Genomic DNA, 19584 nt, shown 5'->3' with positions numbered 1-19584 from the left:
CTGGCTCTGATGCTGAGCTCTCAAGCGCGCTGCTTTGCCACAAGCAGCTTTCAAACTTGAACTGGGTGTATTTATTTGTCTGTCATTACTACAAATCCTCTTCAGGTTTATGGCTACTGCACATCAATTCTGTCATCTGAGTTCTGGCAACAAACTGGAAAGCTGGGCGTGAGCTAAGATACAAGGAGCTTTTTCAGAACTCTTGGGAAGCCAAAATTATAGAAGACTTTTTCCACTTTTACCATTCACTCCTTTGTTATGTTTGGCCTTCATCCCCTCCTGTCACCTTTAAAATGAAAACAGCATGTTCATTATTATTCATGGAAATTCATCGGATACAGAGAAAGTATCCCTTTCCCCCTCCCCCCCAACTGTTCCATTTTTATTTCTTTTGGGAAAGACTATGTTGTTCTTTGCTTGGGCAGAAAGCTTTTGAATTCTATGCTTTGCCATAGAATTCACAGGAAGAGAATAATTTGCATTGGATTTACTGATGATTATCTGTAGGATAAATAATGCAGCTGTCAGCTTGGAGCAAAGGACACGATTCTATTGCACTGCCCAACTTCCCCCACTTTGGCGCATACGTACACACACTGGCCCAGCCTGGGTAGCTGGAGGGCTTCACCCGAGGGCCCCAGAGCCTTGCGGAACGAAGTGCAGGGATGCTGCGTGCTTCTCAGCTTGCCTAGTAGTTAGTATCACATGTTTACAGTGCTCAGCACAGTCTCCGTTCTTGATTGGAGCTTACTGGATGCTACTACAGTATAAATGCTTATTTCTATTAGTGCTACTCCTAATTACATTAAACGAGATGCTATGTATTGCAGCTGACGTAATTTCATTGACCGTTACCTTGTTATTCTCCTACGAGACAGGGAGAAAATCCTATCTTACTTTTTAAATACCAGTAATTGAATTATGTATTTGTATTCATCCTTTTGTAAGCAAACCCTTTCTGCCTCTTTATAGAAAAGATATTTCCATGTGTTTGCTCCTTCTTGGTTTTCCTCTCTAGATCTAGAACCGTTAGCTTCATTTATTGCCATGTTGTCTGCTTATGCAGCAGGCTTGGTAATTTTTATTTCTCTGCTGAAAGATTTCTGTTTGCCTGGAATAGTGGCCTGACTCCTCCAGCAACTCTTAGCTGGTTTATACTTTATCTTCGCATTGCTCTTTGGTCACCACACACACTTGTCCTGGGATTCCTTTTGCAACAGAGTAATGTTCATCTAAAACGTTCCTTTCTGTGTGCCCTGTATTACACACAAACAAAAGACACAAATGTCCCCGAGTGTTAACGCACAGATGTGACACAAAGGAGAAAACTTCTTCCCCAAGCTCATGGACAGGTTCTTAATCCCTTTGCTGTGAAGTTCCTGCTGCTGCCCCTTTAAGGCTGCAGAATCCCACCTCTCTATAAGTCAAGTCTCCGTACATCAAGCCTCTTTAAGTCAAGTCGCTACAAGCACTGCAAAAACCTGTAGAGGTGTGTGGGAATGTCCGCTCTGGCTGCCTTGCGTACACTGAAAAGGGAAGTAAGAGTAGCACTAAACATTTTATGTGATACTTCTTGGTTGCTTATACAGGAGAGTAATTTTAGAGACTCTGTATAACCCTGTCATAGAAGCATAGACTCACTGAGGTTGGAAAACACTTCTAAGATCATCCAGTCCAGCACCACTGTGTCCCAAAGCGCCACTTCTACACGGTTTTTGAACCCCTCCAGGGAAGGAGACTCCACTACTACCCTGAGCAGCCTGTGCCAATGCTTTGCCACTCTTTCAGTAAAGAATTTGTCCTTAATATCCAATCTGAACCTCCCCTGGTGTAACTTGAGGTCTTTTCCTCTCGTCCTATCACTTGTTACTGAAGCACACTGCTGTTTGTAATTCATACCTTACATTCAAAGATACTATGTGTAATGACATAAGAAACCTTACGTGTGCGTCGTACTTTGTGCAAGGGCTTTAGTGAACGCAGATTATAAATTATTATAAACACGTGCACGTGTCTGCCTTAGAACGGAACTACAATGCATGAAAGTGATGCTCAGCACTAAGGAAAACATCAATCCCAGCTTTCTAATGTCAGAGACAGTAGGAGCTGTGAGTCTGGAGCATCTTTAAAGCTAGGCTGTGTTTACGAAATGGATATGAGAGCCTCATTGTGGGCATAAGGGATGGAAAAGCCAGGGATTTAGACCTCAGCTTGGATACAAGTGCTATCAGAGATGATATATGGACATCCAACAGGGAAATACCCCGAAGCAGCATCCTATTTACCACTTCTTCCCAGCAGGCTGAAACAGGCCACAGCTGTGCAGTGGGGATGGGGGAGAAAAATCGCTTTTGCTGGGAGAACGATTCGCTTTTTCATCATTCCGCAGTTGTTGTCCAGCCCTGTAGGGACTGCCTGGGCCATTCATAGAATCACTAGGTTGGAAAGGACCCACTGGATCATCGAGTCCAACCATTCCTATCAAACACTAAACCGTGTTCCTCAGCACCTCGTCCACCCGTGCCTTAAACACCTCCAGGGAAGGTGACTCAACCACCTCCCTGGGCAGCCTCTGCCAGTGCCCAATGAACCTTTCTGTGAAATATATTTTCCTGATATCCATCCTGAACCTCCCCTGGTGGAGCTTGAGGCCATTCCCTCTTGTCCTGTCCCCTGTCACTTGGGAGAAGAGCCCAGCTCCCTCCTCTCCTCAACCTCCTTTCAGGTAGTTGTAGAGAGCAATGAGGTCTCCCCTCAGCCTCCTCTTCTCCAGGCTAAACACCCCCAGCTCTCTCAGCCGCTCCTCGTAGGACTCGTTCTCCAGCCCCAGCCCCAGCTCCCGGCTCAAGGCTGGAGCTCCCGCGGCCGGGCTGGAGCCGGCGCTGCCCGCAGCCGCACCTGGGCTCGGGGCGGGGGCAGCGGCGGGAGGGGAGGCGCCGTCCCGGGCGCGGCGGGCGGAGGCAGAGCGGCGGGAGCATGGAGCGCAGCCGCCGGGCGCCGCCGGAGCAGGAGGCGCTGGAAGCGTGGCTGGACGAGCACGGCGACTTTACCCGCTCGTACTTTGTTAGGAAAGCTACGAGGTAAGGAGAGGAGCGGCGGCGAGAGAGAGGCAGGTCCTCGCTTCCCGGCTAACGCTCGCCCTTCCATTTCCCTTTCGCCGTTTCCAAAGAGAATAAAAAAAGCCATCTCCCCGCTGCCCCCCCATCCTCCGAAAAGCAAAACCCGAACGCGCCCGGCTCCCCCCGCCGTGCAGATGCGGGCTGGGGCGCTCTGGAAGCTCTCCCAGCCTCCCGGATCCAGCCCCGGGCGGCCCGTGGTTTTTTTCCCTGCCCTACGAACGAAGATAGGAGTATGTGGGAGCCTCAGATAGCGTCTGATCTCTTCGGGGAGGGCGGGTTGCGTCCTTAACTTGGTGCTCTGGAAGCAGCGCTGCTCCGGGAACAGCTCGATAGCCTTGCTGACACCTCCGGGCTTGCAGCCCCGGGACAAGGGCAGCAGGAGCAGGGAACTGGGGCTCGCAGTCCTAGGGCAAGGGCAGCAGAGGAGCGCAGTTTGCATCCCAGAGGAGGGGCAGCAGGAGCAGGGGATTGGGGCTTGCAGCCCTAAAGGAAGGGCAGCAGAACAGGGAATTGGGGCTCGCAGCCTCAGGGCAAAAGCAGCAGAAGAGCGCAGTTTGCATCCCAAAGGAAGGGCAGCAGGAGCAGGGAATTGGGGCTCGCAGCCCCAAGGCAGGGGCATCAAGGAGCAGGGAACTGGGGCTTGCAGCCCTAGGGGAAGGGCAGCAGCGACCCGGGGAGCGGCACTGAGAGCTGCGGGGCAAGGCATCGGCGCTCAGGGCCCCGGGCTGGGTGCCCGGCAGGGGGCAGCGCGGGGCCGCCCGGAGCCGCCCGCAGAGCCGCTCGGCTCGCCCGGGCTGCTCCCCCGGCCCCGACATGCTGCCTTTCGGAGACAAGACGAGGTATTTGCTCGCCCGCCGGCCGCGGGACTCGGCTAAACTCGGCTATTTTTAGAAGCGGAGTCGGGTTTCCGTTTCGAATGTTCCCCGATGAAGGGAGCGGAGCCCCCGCGGTGCCTCCGAGCGCAGAGCTGGGGCTCGCTCCGCTCCCCCGGCACCGCCTGCTGCCCCGCTGATTTACGGCTTAGCAGGCACGGATGGGTGCCCTCTGAGCGAGGCTGCGCTGCTCCCCTCCGCCTGGGATGGGGCGGTAAGAGGAGAAATCCCCATCAATAATTGACTCGCCGCGAGCTGGAAAGCCTCGAGGGGTCACCGGCTTTTTTTTCCTGACCATCTGTCGGGCGGCCCTCTTTGTGCCGCTACCCGAGGGTCCTTGGGCGGAAAGATAATAAAAATGCCTTTTAGAAGGTGTTTTAGATGTTTTTTGAAAAGGGGCTGTGTGTAGGTGTAGATAGAAGTAGTCACCCTTGCTGTTCTCCGGCACAGCTAGTGCGTGATGTGTCAGAGAAGGATCCTTCTCTGTCCTGGATCTTTTATTAGTTGAGCCTGTCGCTCTTCCTTTGGAAACTGGAAGTAGGATTGAACAAATAGGAATGCTAATTAATAGTAGCCTCCGTGTTGGATTTGTTTTCCCCATGGAGGGGTTTGGTTAGTCCCTTTTTTTTCCTAAATTCTGAGGCAGTTTTGTTTTTGCGCGGGGCTGAAAGGGGCAGCAGCTCACAAAATACAATCCAGTCGTGTCTCCAGGACGGTGATGCCTCTGCCTTAAGAGTGGGGTTTGCAGAAAAACTGGTGACTTTGAGTTCTTCCTTGATGTTTTTGAAGTGATGATGGAAACATTGCATTTCTCTCAAAATTTTCTTCTCTACTATCTCGCATGGATTGGGTTTTTTTTTTTGTCCTTGCTGTATTAACAGAAAACTATAACTATAATAAATAGCTCTTTTGCGTGTAAGTTTGCATTTGAAAAGTCAAGAAGTTACTTGGCTGTACGTGGGTTCATATTCTGTTCAATAAAATGCTATCCTGTAAAGTCGAGCGGTTTGAAAGGACCGATATGCTTCATAAAAAGATTTAATGTTCTACATTATAGTGTTATGTACAGCTTGCAAAAGGGAAACCCTAAAATATAATGCCATGCTTTGTTTTAGTTGAATCTTGGTACAAGAGCAATGCATTGAACAAGATCAATGCTGTTCATATTTGTTACTCAGTACTATATTTACTCTGTCTAGTAAAGCAGTGTTCCTTGGACTAGTTTTGGCTGTTTTCTAATCTTAATTTACTGTTCATTTTTTTGCTTTGCTTTATAATATGCCAAAGTCCTCACAGGTCCTAAAAGTAATAGACCAAGAAGTTAATTTGGTGTCTTGTGCAGCAGAGGTATATTCTGCTTCAGACTGCGAGGCACAATTGCTAATGGATAAAGATAGTTTCTGTACCTGTTTCTCAAATATTTATGGAAAAGATCATCAGCTCGATCATGATCCAAGCCTTTTCCAATGATAGTACTGACCTTTGAATTGGAACCTAATTCAGCTATTTTATTATAGGTATTAAATAATTTACATATTTTTTTTTATCTGTAGTTAATTCCCATGCATGTTTTACACTGTAATTCTTTTGGCAGTTTCCACAAAAGAATGTCTTAATTGGGTGTCTAGGTAATAGTTACAAAAGAAATATTTTGCATAGTCCTAGGCTTGAAGATTTGTTGCTTTTTTCTTTGAAGTTTGGAAGTAACATCATCTCATGTAGTTACTGAGTTGTTACCTCTTGTTGCATTTTGCATGGGTCGGTTTGATATTAGTTCATGGTTTAAGTGAAAATGATGTTTTCTCTCAAGATGGCAGTTTAAAAGAGAAAGTTTCTTTTTATTTGCAGTTAGTCTGTATTAACTATTGTTTATAATGTGTCAACTGCTAGAGTCGCTATGTTCCCCAATCCATATTCTGGATTCTTGGGGGAAAGGGCTGCAGGTCACCTGCTCAATAACTTTGCACCTGCTTTCCTCCTCTCCCCTAAAATGTGGTGTAGAAAATAAATACGCACAGATAGCTTACACCTTGTGTTTTGATTCTGCACTGCCTTGAGATTGACAGCATCTACAGGCAGGCTGACCCCCAGCTATGGGGATTGACTTCCACCTGTATGGCACAAGGCGCAACCCTACAGGCAAGTAATCCATGTGAATAGCTTTAAATTGCTCCCTCCTTTGAGTATGTGAATAAACTATGGTCCTGTGAGTAGGAAGCTATGGAATCAGTTATTTATTACTTGATTTTGTACCAGGGAGACAAGTGGTGTACAGAGATAGTATCAGTAATCGTTATCAATGAAGTGTTGTGACAGTGCGATCAAAGTGCAGAGCAGGCAAGGAGATGCGTGCCACCCGCTCAGGGACGAGATGAATGTGGTTTGCTTAGCGACACAGTGAGCTGGCTGACAAACCTGGCTGGAGACTGTTATGGCACACTTACGGGTTCAAGAGTTTCTAAATGCCTGGCTCCTGCTCAATTTAAGCTACTTATTTTATTCTGGTTTGGGTTTTTTTTGGTTTTGTTGTTTTGTTGTTGTTGTTATTTGTTTTCAGCTCCTCTTGTTATTCTTCCCCTTTCAAAGCTGTAGAATTGTCTTTCATACTGTGGCTTCCCAGAAAGCAGAAATGTTTTGAAGTAAAATTATCCTTCTTTTAGATTGTCTTATGTTTACCCATACTGTTAAAGGCTTTTTTTGCTGCTGCTCCAAATATAATTGTTCTCACTAGACATTATAAAGGCATCATCTGCAGCCTTTTTTGTTCCACTGAGTTATGGCTGAATTCCTTAACCTTTTTGTTTTCCTAAAGTTTAATCTTTTTATGTTCCTGAAAAAAAAAAGAAATCCACGCATTGTCCTGTTCAAACATAGTAGTTATTTTAACCCCCTATGGAATACTTCTGTATTTCTGACTTCTTTATTGTCCCTGCTCATGAAAACATGGGAGTGATTCTCTCTTAGTGCAGCAGACTGGCAAAACAGCCAGAGTAAAAATTCTCCTCTCAGTTAGAGGCAACTGAATTGTTCCAGGCAGTTTTTGTCTGGTTTCCTAAATGAAAGATACAAATTATTAACCCATGTCTTGCATGCCTTTTGCTGGAAGTAAGATTATTTTATTATAAATACATCTTGTTTTACTAGCAAGGCTGGGAAATATTTACGAATGACTTAAGGTGAGGTTGTACTTGGAAAAATAAATGTCCTTTACGGCATGGTACTTTATGGCGCTTCACTGAGGACTCCAGAAGTGGTGTTTACTGGGGAACTGTACTTTACTGGAATCCAAAGACTGTGCAAATTATATATATCAATTACATTTATTACTCTGAAAATACTCAAGTACAGTTGTTTTGGCTTTTTTTTTCTTCTTGATGGCTGGTGGACAAGCAGTTTGTAACGTGCTGCTTGCAGTACCAAATTACTTGGGACATTTACCTTGTAATCTCTCTATCTAGAGGGCTTTTAAAGAATGTCTTTCATTTTAAGACGGCTCTTTGATGTTTACTCTCATAAATATTATATGTCATGCATTAGGCCATTGTTTTGTTTGGCAATATAAATGCCTGTGATTTTTTTTTTCCTAGTTGAAATTAATTTTTGGAGTAAGTATATGAAAATTCAGATTTTTAAAGATAGAGGTGCTGAGGGTTTTCTGAAATGTGCTTTGCCCTGTGTTATTTCTTAAGAAGGTATTACTGACATACAACAAAGTAATAATCCTAAAAGTGTACCGGTATGAGCCATGTTCATCCCTAACATGACCTTGGAAAGCAGGCAGTGGGATTTGAACTTATCTGATTGAAGGGCCCCTCACAGTTTTCCAGTGGAGGCACAGAATCCTGTGCAAATTGTTCAAATTTACTGAAAGGGGACTTGCTTTTCGATGTTATCCTGTGTGAAGCATTGACAAGAGGACTGCAGACCCACTGTTTCTTTGGACCCTGGCTTGAAAACCGCAGGGAGCAGAGGTGTTAATGCAGGGATCAGAATATTTTTTCCCCACTTACTTGGTTTTATTAGATGTTTACAGAGCTTTTCTGAGAGTGAAGTGCAGGGAAAAAATGGATTTCTCTGAAATTTTGGGGTATTTTCTTGTTGGTCTAATTGTTTCTGTAGCTGTCCCGATTATCAGTTTATCCATATCCTTATGCCTTTCTTGGTAACTGCAAAGTATTAAGATCATCCTAAAATATTTTAGACTCTTGATTCAGAAAGCACTCAGGAAGGTAAGGAATGTTGCCCACATTCATGAAGTTGTAAATGTGAATAAGTATTTTTGGCATTTATTCTTGGAAACACAGCTAGGTGTGTGCTGGAGTGTTTTGGAAACAGTGTCTAGAACAGCAGTTACTGTAGGCTGAAGAAACTGTCGTTTTTGAGAAATGATAAGAAATCACTTCCTAGCAATTTATGCCTTTGATTCCAAGAAAGCTGTAATCTGAACTCCTACACAGACTGTTTGGTGTGAAGATAAACTAGTCAGCAGATAGGACTGAGCAGCTACAAGGAGAATGAGCTTTTATTACGTACTGATTACCCTAGCTAATGAAGAAACAATCAGGAGTGCGCAATGCATTAATTAAAATACAACTGGTAAACCCTAACGGACAGGTAGGAAATAAGATGGAGTCAACTGCTTTAACAGTTCACATCTCTTTTTGCCTTCTTTTGTTTCATCGTATTACAGTACTTTGGATAATGCCAGTAGGCATTGGAAAGCTCATTTCTATTTTTTTAACTCTTACCAGGAAGGTTTTAGAGAACAGGGTCGAATTGAAGGCAACGGGGAAGAAAAGTGGAGCTGAGGCATACATTGCCTCTGTGCGAGACAAGAAAATTAGACACCTTTCTTGCGTTTCTAAATTGTAGAAGATCATGGAAGTTTTATGTTGGGCATCTGTTGAAGAAACATCACATGAGGAGGAAATTCATGTCTTTGTACAGGATTAGGACAAAGCTACATATATAAAATGAAAATACCAGTTGGTCTAATTTTGAGGCTGAAGTGAGACAGTAGATGCTGTGCTAGCTCTCTGCACGAGGATAAAAACCATGATATGTCACCTATGATGTCTTCAGAGCCAATAAAGTATGGCCAGGTTGGATGGGGCTTTGAGCAGCCTGAAATTATGTGGGAGATGTCCCTGCCCATGGCAGGGGGTAGAACTGGATGGGCTTTAAGGTCCCTTCCAACCCAAACCACTCCATGATTCTATGAGTTGAATGCTAGATTAAAGCTGATTTATGTGGGAATATACGACTCGGATCACGAATTACAAACAAACAGCAATTCTAGACAATATATCCTAGACTTGAACTAACACACTGTCACCTATTTTCATCTGCACCATTAAAGAGGAAGTGTTTTGCTTTTGTCACAAATAAATATAATGGATGAAGCCCCAGAATACAAATCTTTCTCTTCCTTTTTGGCAAAGATATGTGTAAATTTACATAGAATACTCTCTTATTTATATGATTTCCTGAAGAAAAGAAAAAAAAAAAAGGCATGAAACACAAAAGGACCTATTTACAAAGTGGCAGAAAAGAAGTCCTACTCAAATGGCCCTTGTGGATGATTCCATGGTTGTAATTTTACATTGAGTCTGGCACTGAGAATATAGCCACAAAATATATTTGCTTAGTAAAAGATATGTATTTTCTCATTTATTTTGTGCATTATGGTGAACTCGCCCCAGCACAAAAAGCCATCCCAAAGCCTCTGCACCACTTAAGTTCTACTTAATCTCTATTTTAGGAATTTAAGTGGAAGTGAAGTGGTGCCTAAGACTTACGTGAAGTCTCCAGGCAGATGTGAACTTAAATTTTAATCCATCTTTCACTACAGACACTGGCATTGTCCTGTTGCTTTCCACAACAAAATCATTAGATACATCTGTATTTTTCAATTTTTTGAGCTTGGAACAAGAATAAACATTTGGAGGAAAACTAATCATGTTTTAAAATCTGACCTTCAGTCCCTAAGGAAAACTCTTTCTTTATAGTGTGACACAAAAAGTCCCTTCTATGCAGGAAAAATCTTGCAGTTTGGTTGTTAAGGAAAACTTGTAAATAGACAAGAATATTAAAATACTTTTGTTTCAGATAGTAAAGCTACCTCTGCCTCTTATTTTAACAAATAATATAAACATTCAGGCAAAATTTACATTATTTCATGGTTCTAAAATATTGTTATTTCACTCCTGAGAATGGTTTGAATCATGAACTACTGTTCTTAATTTAGATCTGTATTCAAACAGAAGTCAGTTGGGCCACTTAACATGTTTTAAATTAAATATATGCTTATATATGAATTGTGCCAAAAAATGGATGCTGACTTTTGCTTATACTTGTTCTTCAAAAACTGTTTGTCTACCACTTCTAGAAATAGCATCTCTAGTAACTATAATAGGAAAGAGTTTAAGGAAAAACAATTACTGTCTTTGTCAAGCTACTTTTTAGTTAGTTTGAAAACACTTTGACAGTCAGTTTACTGTTTCCATTTAACAAGCTTTTACACAGTTTATTTAAATCTTTCCATGTCCAGAAAAGAGACAAAACCAATTAGAACATGATTGTGAAATAGGAAGTACTGGAAAGAAAATGGAAGGCAAGTATAATATCCAAGTGACTTTGACTTTCACACCCATTTGTTAAATCTGAATAGTTTCCGAGTTGTTGTTAAAGCTTTAAATAATTTCTATGTCTTATTTATATCAAGATATGAGAAAGCTGAAGTGGTTATTTTAAGGGAAGCAATTAAGAAAATAGGAAGCTTGGCTTAAAATATTGGTGATTTCAACACTAGCGGGATTAGGCCACAGGAATTCAGACACTCGAAAGCTGGCATTCTCTATTAGGCAAGTTTGGATTGAATCCCTTTCCTGAACTCTGTTATCAGTAACTACTGATTTGAATGAAAAATCAGCAAAATAGCCCACACAACTACTGAAACATTGCACATGGTGTACATGAAAGATTTATAAGCAGCAGAGAACATAGGGAATTATTTATTGTTTCACTGCAAGCCTCTTGCAACTCAGTACTTTTCTGGTACAGTAATTATTATGCATTCTTTGTGCAAGCTAATCAAGATGTAATGCACAATCATTGTTGCATCTCGGTGTTCCTTTTGTGTTTTTTTTTTTTTTTTGCATATTTTGTCCAAAGACATCAAACACTTGCTGAATGGTCACATTGGCATGGTCTTAGATCTGTAGCGTGGTTATATGTGTGAGCAAGGCAGTTGTAACCTGGCCGTTACTCTTCATACACATTCCCTGTGTGTGTGTTTTGAAGGTAATCGCAATGAAACAAAGATGGGCATGATAAACTATTTAGTATTCCCAGTGTGTGAGTAGACTAGTAATTAGTGTCAGGTCAGTATGATTTGATACATACAGCACAGGTTCCCTTCAGGTCTGCTTGTGCCCTTCCATATCACCTGGCTCAAACCATGTTGCCTCTTTACTGCCTTTGTTTTCTTACCCACTGATTTTCTATTTTTGTTGCCTATTCATATTGAAAATTTCTTGCTTTAGGGACAGGTCTACTTTCTGTACAGTGTTTAGCAAAGAGTCTTAATTCCACTGAAGTTCTTGAGGTCTCATGTAATACAGACAAGGTGTACTTGTATACAAGTGATTAGAGAGAGGATGATCACACAAACATTTTTTTTTCAAATGTTTTACCCGACATTGTATTTTCATCCCTTTCTCATCCCTATCGCTTCAAAATTCCTCTCCAGTTTTGTCATCTGCTGATGAAGTCACCGAGCAATTTCAGCAGTCACTATTGTCACAATCCTTTGAAATTGTATTTTGTAGAGGAAAGACTGGATTTAACTAATAGAAGTGGCTAAAAAATGGTTACTTTGTATTCAACTATTCCTATATATGAACTCTGGGATAAATTATACCTTTCTTGAGTGGAGGTTCGTAGTGCAGTAAAGGATGCATGCAGCTTATGCGGAATGGGTACGGATGCCTGTAATTCCCTGTGTGCAGTGATTGCTATGCTGGGATGATGCCATAGCAGTGGTTTTAACTATCTGCATAGGTCACTACGGATCAGTATCTGCTCCTGTTTAATGAACTCCTGCAACTTCTGAACTTCCTTCTACAGCAAAAATCCTTACAATTGGCTCTTGACAATGCCAGTGCTTACTGGAGACCGTTCATATGAATAAGGTAGCCACAAGTGTTTGTTCCTTCCTGTAGACCTTTCAAAATGACATCTGAATCATACACAGCACGTGTTACAGATTTCCAGTTACCGCAGTTGTGGTTCAGTACGTGTCTGGTATCACATAGCTGTTGCGCTAATTCTGTGCTGAGAAAGTAGTTGTGCTAGTAACAATACCCTTCTCATCATGCATTGTTAAACAGGACTGAGTGTCAACAAGTAAATGTACGTCAAGGCTTTGTCTGATAGATTATTAAAGACTTAGAATGTGACGGTTAATGTGAAATGTCATTTCTTCTACCCCAGTGTATAACTGTGTGAGTAAAAGGAGCTAAATAGTTTCCTTGTTAGAAGAGGCATTCAGTAAAGGTCAGTGAACACTGTTCTTATTCCAGCTGAATTTGAATGGCTTTCCTGTTGCCCAAATAAAAATGCCTGCATGGATTGAAGTTGAAAACCGTGCATTAAACAGTATAGTTAAGGATTTGTTGTTGTTAACCTGCAGAGCTTTTTGAGAATCACACACTATGTTGGCAAACTATTGGACCATCATCTAAGAGACATTAATGGGGACAGGGATATGTTAGTTATAATTATGTGGCTCCACATATAGTTCTGTTCAGTGTCAAAGTACTTCATACATAGTGCAGATACCTAACAAGTAGTCAGTTCTTATTAAAGAAATGCAGTTACTTTCATGTGAAAGGTTTTGCAGTTATGTTCCACATCCCTCCAGAACTTCCGTAAGATAGAGAAATGAATGCTTATTTTGCACAGTAAAAAGGCAAGAAGATAAAAACTGAATTATCTCATGACTACCATTTGAGAACTGGTATTAGAATTCAGAATACATTGTTCAAACTGATTACTGTTATGACACCATGAAGGCCAGGGGACATCATTACATAGCACTCCAGAATAATAAAATGGCAAGTTTCAACTGATAAACCAATTTTCTGCTTTTGCTTTGTTAGCAAAGGGTACCTGATTCTTGTTCTGCTACGTATCTTACATCAACATATCCATGTATGTAAATCCAGTGTAAAACAGAGCTAGGTGAAATGATAGCATTTTATATTCTCCTTTCTGCACGTGTAAAAGAGTAGCAAATCGGATTGCTCTGCGAATTGCTGTCCCTCAGCAGCAGTATGGGTTCACGCCTGGGTGTTTTCAAATGCACCTAGACAAAGTACACAGCTTCCTATGCCTTATCACTTGCTGGTTCAAGAACGCTCTCCATCTGATACTCAGTTAATACCGTTACTTTTAAACCTTATTTTACATTAATGCCATTCCTCAATGTTCAGCGCACACACAATCATGAAACTGGGTCAAGTCACAAGCTGCTTGTTAAAACTATTGATTATTCTCTATCTGCCTTTTTGTGTCTGAGGCTTTGAATGCACTCAGCTTACATTTTCAGGGTTCTTTTCTGCAGCCTTACGTTAGATGCTAAATTTTGTTTAGAAAAAGCTACAATTTCCAGATAATTTATTTCCTTGATAATGTTAAGGTAAAACATAAAGAACGCCCATATAACATAACATAACATAACATAACATAACATAACATAACATAACATAACATAACATAACATAACATAACATAACATAACATAACATAACATAACATAACATAACATAACATAACATAACATGCTGTGTTTAGTTATAAATTTTGGGGGGTTATGCTTTTTATTTTTCTTAAAGATATTTCTGGTCGTTTTCACCACAAATTTTTATTTTGTTTTCTTATTCAGTTTAATAAATGAAAATTCCAAATGCTACAAAGTGTTGGTTTCTTACCTTGAAACTCACTGAAACGGCCTTTGCAAATGCAATATTGTCCTATGCAAATTGTATTATGTATTTCAGTGATACATGGTCACAGCTCCCACATTTAATATCTGTCCTGTTTAAGTACTATAAAGTAATCTTAATAAAGTCAAAGTTCTAATAATATGTTAATTCTTCTTTATGCTTCTTCACTTCAAGAAACATTTGGATGATGTAACTCCCCCAAAAATACATAGTATTGCTGTAATGAAGCAAGATCATTGGTAGTTTTTACTATTATACTTAAAGAGCAGAGCTTGCTTCCTTTAAAAATAAGTAGTCAAGCAATGAACCAAAACTCTTTCTGAATAACAGTGGAATTTCATTGTGTTCTCTGGCACCACGTTCCCAGTAATTGGAATACCTTTAGATTGCTGGGACATTTATAGTGTTGATCGAGGTATATTATTGCTGCAGCTCCACCGTCCAGGAGCTTCATGGAAAATATAAAAACACAGAATGAAATCCTAGCTCTGTGGAACTTGGAGGCAAAACTCCCACTGCCTTCATTGTGTCCAGCTATTCATTAGATGGTTTTGGACTCTTGTCATCATAAGATGCACAAATGTCTCATGTGACCGCACTGACCATTCAGACTTGAAGATCACTGGGGCTATAAATGATATTAACCATGTCTGTAAGGTTTTGCAGAACACGGACAGAAGGCAAAATATAGTCTATCATTGTGTGAATAAGATAAGAATTGATGTTACAGTTCTACATTGAGTGATATTTATCTCAGTGAGAGAGTTTTTTGTTTCAAACTTTCCTAATATAAGACAAATAAGTTTCCTGTTGTGGGTTGCTTACTAATAAATATAGTATTGGTGGACTTTAGATATTAATTAATTACTTTGACTTAATGGTTAATTGCACTTGCAGTATCGCATTCTGCAACATAGATGAAGCTGTTCTGTAAGGAGAAAAAAGCTCTGTACAGGGCTTTTCACGTTTAACAACTACTGATGCATGTTAACCGATCGGCGGCTGACTAACCTGACTGATTTCCATGCTTTCATTCAGCTTCACTCTTGAAATTCCTGTGGTCTGCTGAGCAAATAAAAAATATCCCAAATTTAAAACATGACCACCATGAAAGGTTTCCAAAAGATCAGGCTTTTAAATAGGATTTTTGCTGTTCATAGGCCCATGCATTATGTAATTCAGAAGAAAATGTTTCTTCTGGGATTAAATCATGTACTGTGATGAGTCCATGACACTGAATAAATGAAATAAGAAGCCCTGTATTTAAACAAACAAACAAGAAACCAACAGATTTTGAACAAGAAAATATTATAGTGATAAGAAGTATACTCGTGTTATCGATATGTTTGCTTATTGATAATTCCAGATGTGTTGTATTTAGTGAAGGCATTATTAGGGTTGGCATTTTAGTGCAAAGTTAATTTGAGAAACAGAGCTCAGTACTAGAGATGCGTGACATATTATAATTAATGCTCAATTTCAAACCCATAGTCTTGGGGGGATTCAGCATTTTGAGTTGAGTTAGGCATGGAGTTTCATCTGCAAGGAAAGGAAACATGAGAAATGCATGAAAACAAGCTGTCTTTTCATTAATTTGAAGGGAGTTGAATTAGAAATATTCACGTTTCTTCCTGACAGTTTTTAAGCAAAACTTCAGTGCTTTGGGTCAAAACAGCTTTTTTTCATGAACTCTGACAGAGCAGGGCAAGTAAATTTAAAAATAGTGTATAGGCAACATAAAAATAGGTGGGGCTGCAGGTGATTTGGCAGAATTAAAGTTCTGGTTTATTTTAAAGTTAGACATAGTCTAGAAAATCGAAATTAAAACAGAAAGTTTTGTCTTCATATGGGTGTAAATACATCTTACACATCTTATACAGAAAATGAAGTCTTAGGAATGAGAAGGACCAAAACTTTTCAAGCACAAAATTGCAGGGTAAGCTTCTGATGCGTTATATTCTGAAAGCTAAAGCGTAAGCCGTCTTCCTCTGCCCCATTCAGATATTTTCTTTAGGGAGAAATAGCTTCTTTTTTATGGGGCATAAAACACAACTGCTTAATCTTGGTGAAGTGTTGCGTAAAATTGAAGACTATTGATACAGAGGAGCACTAAGGGTGCACTCGCGTGCACGGTATGAAAAGGCTTAATGTTATCCTCTTCGCAGTGTCCTCTTCCAATATGTATTAGTTCCTGCAGATTTTTAACTTGCATCATGCACTGTACTGTACTTATTTTTATTTTGCAGAGAAATGGTTAATGCATGGTTTGCTGAGAGAGTTCACACCATCCCTGTCTGCAAGGAGGGAACCAAGTCCCAGAGTGAAGCGTGCGCTTGTCACCAGCCTGCCTGTGCCGAGACCACCAACTCTGGGACGCCAGCAAGGAAAATCTCTGCTTCTGAATTTGACAGACCCCTAAGGCCTATTTTTGTCAAGGACTCAGTAGGAGCAGTGAGCTTCCTCTCCGACTCTGAAAAGAAGGAACAGATGCCTCTGCCATCTCCGAGGATTGAGACCAGTGCGGGGGATCAGTGCTCAAGACTACTAGAACTCGTGAAGGATATTTCTAGTCACTTAGATGTCACAGCGCTTTGCCATAAGATTTTCCTACATATCCATGAGCTTATAGCAGCTGACCGCTATTCCCTGTTCTTGGTCTGTGAGGACAGCTCGAATGAGAAGTTCCTCGTAAGCAGGCTGTTTGATGTGGCAGAAGGCTCCACGCTGGAAGAGGCATCCAACAACTGCATTCGCCTGGAGTGGAACAAGGGCATTGTGGGTCACGTAGCAGCTATAGGCCAGCCTCTGAACATCAAGAATGCGTATGAGGTAAACCAAGAAAACTGATCTTGGGCAATTCGTGAAAAAAGTACAAAGCTGTATTATCAGCTGTTGTGATACTGGCATTCAGTGTATGTGTTTGGAGCTATATTGACTTAAACCAGTCAAGATGCAAACCTGACACCATGTTTTTGGTTAAGATACATGTAGGTACATGTGTATACAGAAACATGGAGCTATGCTAACATCGAAACAAATTATGTAACTTTTGACATTAGCAGTCAGATCTTGGGAAGAAATGTTTTCCTGTGAGGGTGGTGAGGCACTGGCACAGGTTGCTTGGAGAAGCTGTGGCTGCCCTATGCCTGGATGTGTTCAAGGCCAGGCTGGATGGGGCTTTGAGCAACCTGTGTCCCTGCCCAGGGCAGGGGTTGGAACTGGGTGGGCTTTGAGGTGCTTTGCAACCCATGCCATTCTATGATTCAATATTGGCTCTATCATAACCAGCTCTGTGCAAACCAGTATTTGCATTTCTAGCTTTGGATGACTGCATGTTTACATTTCTGCTTGTATGAGGGCATAAGATAGCTCTGCACCCCAATGAAATTGTGAGCATAACTATCTGCAAAGCTGGAATCCTATGACTTTACTTCAGAGAATTTTATCATACCTGAGGCACAAAGAGCAGGAGCTGAATGAACAAGAATGGGATGAAGGTTTGAACTGTATAGAGGTCTCCCAAATGTGATACTATGTGATTCGAGTTCTTTAATAGAAGGCTAGATGACAAAATGAAGAGAAGCCAGCGCTGGTAGAAGACATCTCTTACTTGTCTTCTTTGCATCTCTTCATTCCAGGTTCTTTGGATACGCTGATTTTGTGCTTTTAATTAATAAAGGCCTACAGAGGTGAAAATTACTGCCTCTGATTGGTGATCTTTCAGTTAACCTGAGTATGCTTAGAGAATTAGATAATGTTACTGAATAGATTTTTTCAGAAGGAAAAAGGAGCAGTATGATTTCATATGGTTTTGTTTTCAACAAAACTTGTTTGCTGCCTCAGAAACTGTCTAATTATTTGCTAAGTACACATTTCCAGCAGGACATCACCTGTTCGTGTAGTTTAAAAGTTCATTCTTGAATTGCATCCACCGTGCTCAGCTTGAAATCAGTTACTAGTGAAATAATAGCAGCCTTTAAAATCAGTCTTGATTTATTTTAGTAGGATTCTTTTTTTAAAAAAATAGTGTTTTTAAGCAATATGCAGCTGAAACAAGCAATCTCGGGTAAAAGCAAAATCATTAACCGCATTCCTGAAACTTAGTTCCTCTGTGGCCACATGTCTTTCAATATATTCCTATAATTTCTTCTTGATGATAAAAGCTCTACTAGAGATGATTAGTCCATGTACACGTTCGTTATAATGATGATCGAGGCTCGAGAAGGGCTTCTCCCAGGGTTTTGGGTATTTTGTTCTTTGTAGCAGTTCCGTTTATCCACAAGCACTCATGTTCCACAGGAGTGCTTTTTTGTTGTTGTTTTAAGACAGCGATTGTAACAACTTTATATACCTATTAGCTAGTAATGGATCCTGTTATCCTGGATAATGGTTAAGTCAGATATTGTACTTTACTTAACCTTTAAACTAGAGCAAGTAGTCAAATAATTGTATGTGGTTTTTTCTGGTATTAGGATCCAAGATTCAATGCGGAAGTTGACCAGATCACCGGGTATAAGACTCAGAGTATTCTCTGTATGCCAATAAAGAACCACAGGGAAGAGGTAAGTTGCAACGTTAGGATCACTTCATGGGATACTGTTTCCCACTATGCTAATGCTTTAAGCTTTTAGTAGCTGGCAGACATTAACTTACAGTTTGAAACCATCTCTTTTTGAAAAAGACTGCTTATGTTTGATTAGATTTTAATTCTATCTTATCTAGTTCAGTAATGTAAGCTAAAGGGAATTGTCAAGAAGAGTTTAATCCCAGGTGCAGCAGGAGAATATATGTATTTAACTCTAGAAGTGCTGTTCCTGGTTCCTGTACCAAGTATCTGTCAGCATTAAAGTTCTCTGCACACTTATTACTCTGTCTCGGTGCACACTTAGACTGCAATTAAGAGTTACTGTGCTTCAGCCTAGCTTCTATCTACATTATTTTCTTCAGAGCACACAAGTCGGGTTTTATCATTGTCTAAAAGTGCATTTTTTACATTCTTTTAACTTGGCTCCTAAGTAATAAATAAAGAAACATGTTGAACGCTTAACATCAAGCATTGAAAAACACATGGTGTCGATGTGATTCAGAAAAGTCATCCACAAGTCAAGCAACTCAAATCACTCCTTACTTGAAACGATGCGGATCTGCTCATTGAACTCTTGTACATATTTCCTGTCTGTGTTGCTTCTCACAGTTCTCTCTTCCTGTCTGATACTATTGCAGTAGGGCGAATTCTTATGGACTAACGATGTCTTCTTGCACTGAGTCCTTCCAAGGACATCACTTGATCTCCTACTCCCACTCCTGCTTAAAAGTTTTCTCTTTTCCAACTGGCAGCAGCTGCTGCTAGCCCTGGGTCAGCTGATGAGCAAGGCAGATGTTGTGTGAAGAGCTCTCAGGCATCAGTGATCCATGTCAGGCTGATGCAAATGTTTAAATTACACCCAAGCCATCCCTTTTTCTTTTTGTTGAATGGAAAAAAAAGCTGTGCTCTATGTAATTGGGATCAGAAATGAATTACAGACCCTTGCTGGCCAGGGAGCATGGAAGTGCTTACTTCTCACCAGGTCCTGATGTTAGGCAGGG

General features: G+C 41.0%; 1 protein-coding gene and 1 long non-coding RNA gene across 3 annotated transcripts in view; one reads left to right on the top strand and one right to left on the bottom strand.

Moving 5' to 3' along the window:
* The window catches only part of LOC138719766 (uncharacterized), a 73257-nt gene that overhangs the window by 4263 nt on the left and 49410 nt on the right, over positions 1–19584 (bottom strand). The window contains exon 4 of the long non-coding RNA XR_011337290.1: positions 15010–15063. This is a non-coding gene — a long non-coding RNA (uncharacterized lncRNA). The remainder of the gene's footprint in view (positions 1–15009; positions 15064–19584) is intronic.
* Positions 2951–19584, top strand: part of PDE5A (phosphodiesterase 5A) — a 62203-nt gene continuing 45569 nt past the window's right edge. For both annotated transcript variants that reach the window (XM_069855162.1, XM_069855161.1), the window contains exons 1-3: positions 2951–3080; positions 16245–16827; positions 18471–18560. In XM_069855162.1, coding sequence (XP_069711263.1) covers positions 2977–3080; positions 16245–16827; positions 18471–18560 — 777 coding nt within the window. In that variant the 5' untranslated portion in view covers positions 2951–2976. The remainder of the gene's footprint in view (positions 3081–16244; positions 16828–18470; positions 18561–19584) is intronic.

This window comes from Phaenicophaeus curvirostris, chromosome 4 (genome assembly GCF_032191515.1).
Source record: "Phaenicophaeus curvirostris isolate KB17595 chromosome 4, BPBGC_Pcur_1.0, whole genome shotgun sequence".
Classification (NCBI taxonomy): Eukaryota; Metazoa; Chordata; class Aves; order Cuculiformes; family Cuculidae; genus Phaenicophaeus; species Phaenicophaeus curvirostris.
The sequence above is the reverse complement of the archived record's forward strand: the minus strand, read 5'-3'. Positions and strand labels throughout refer to the sequence as shown.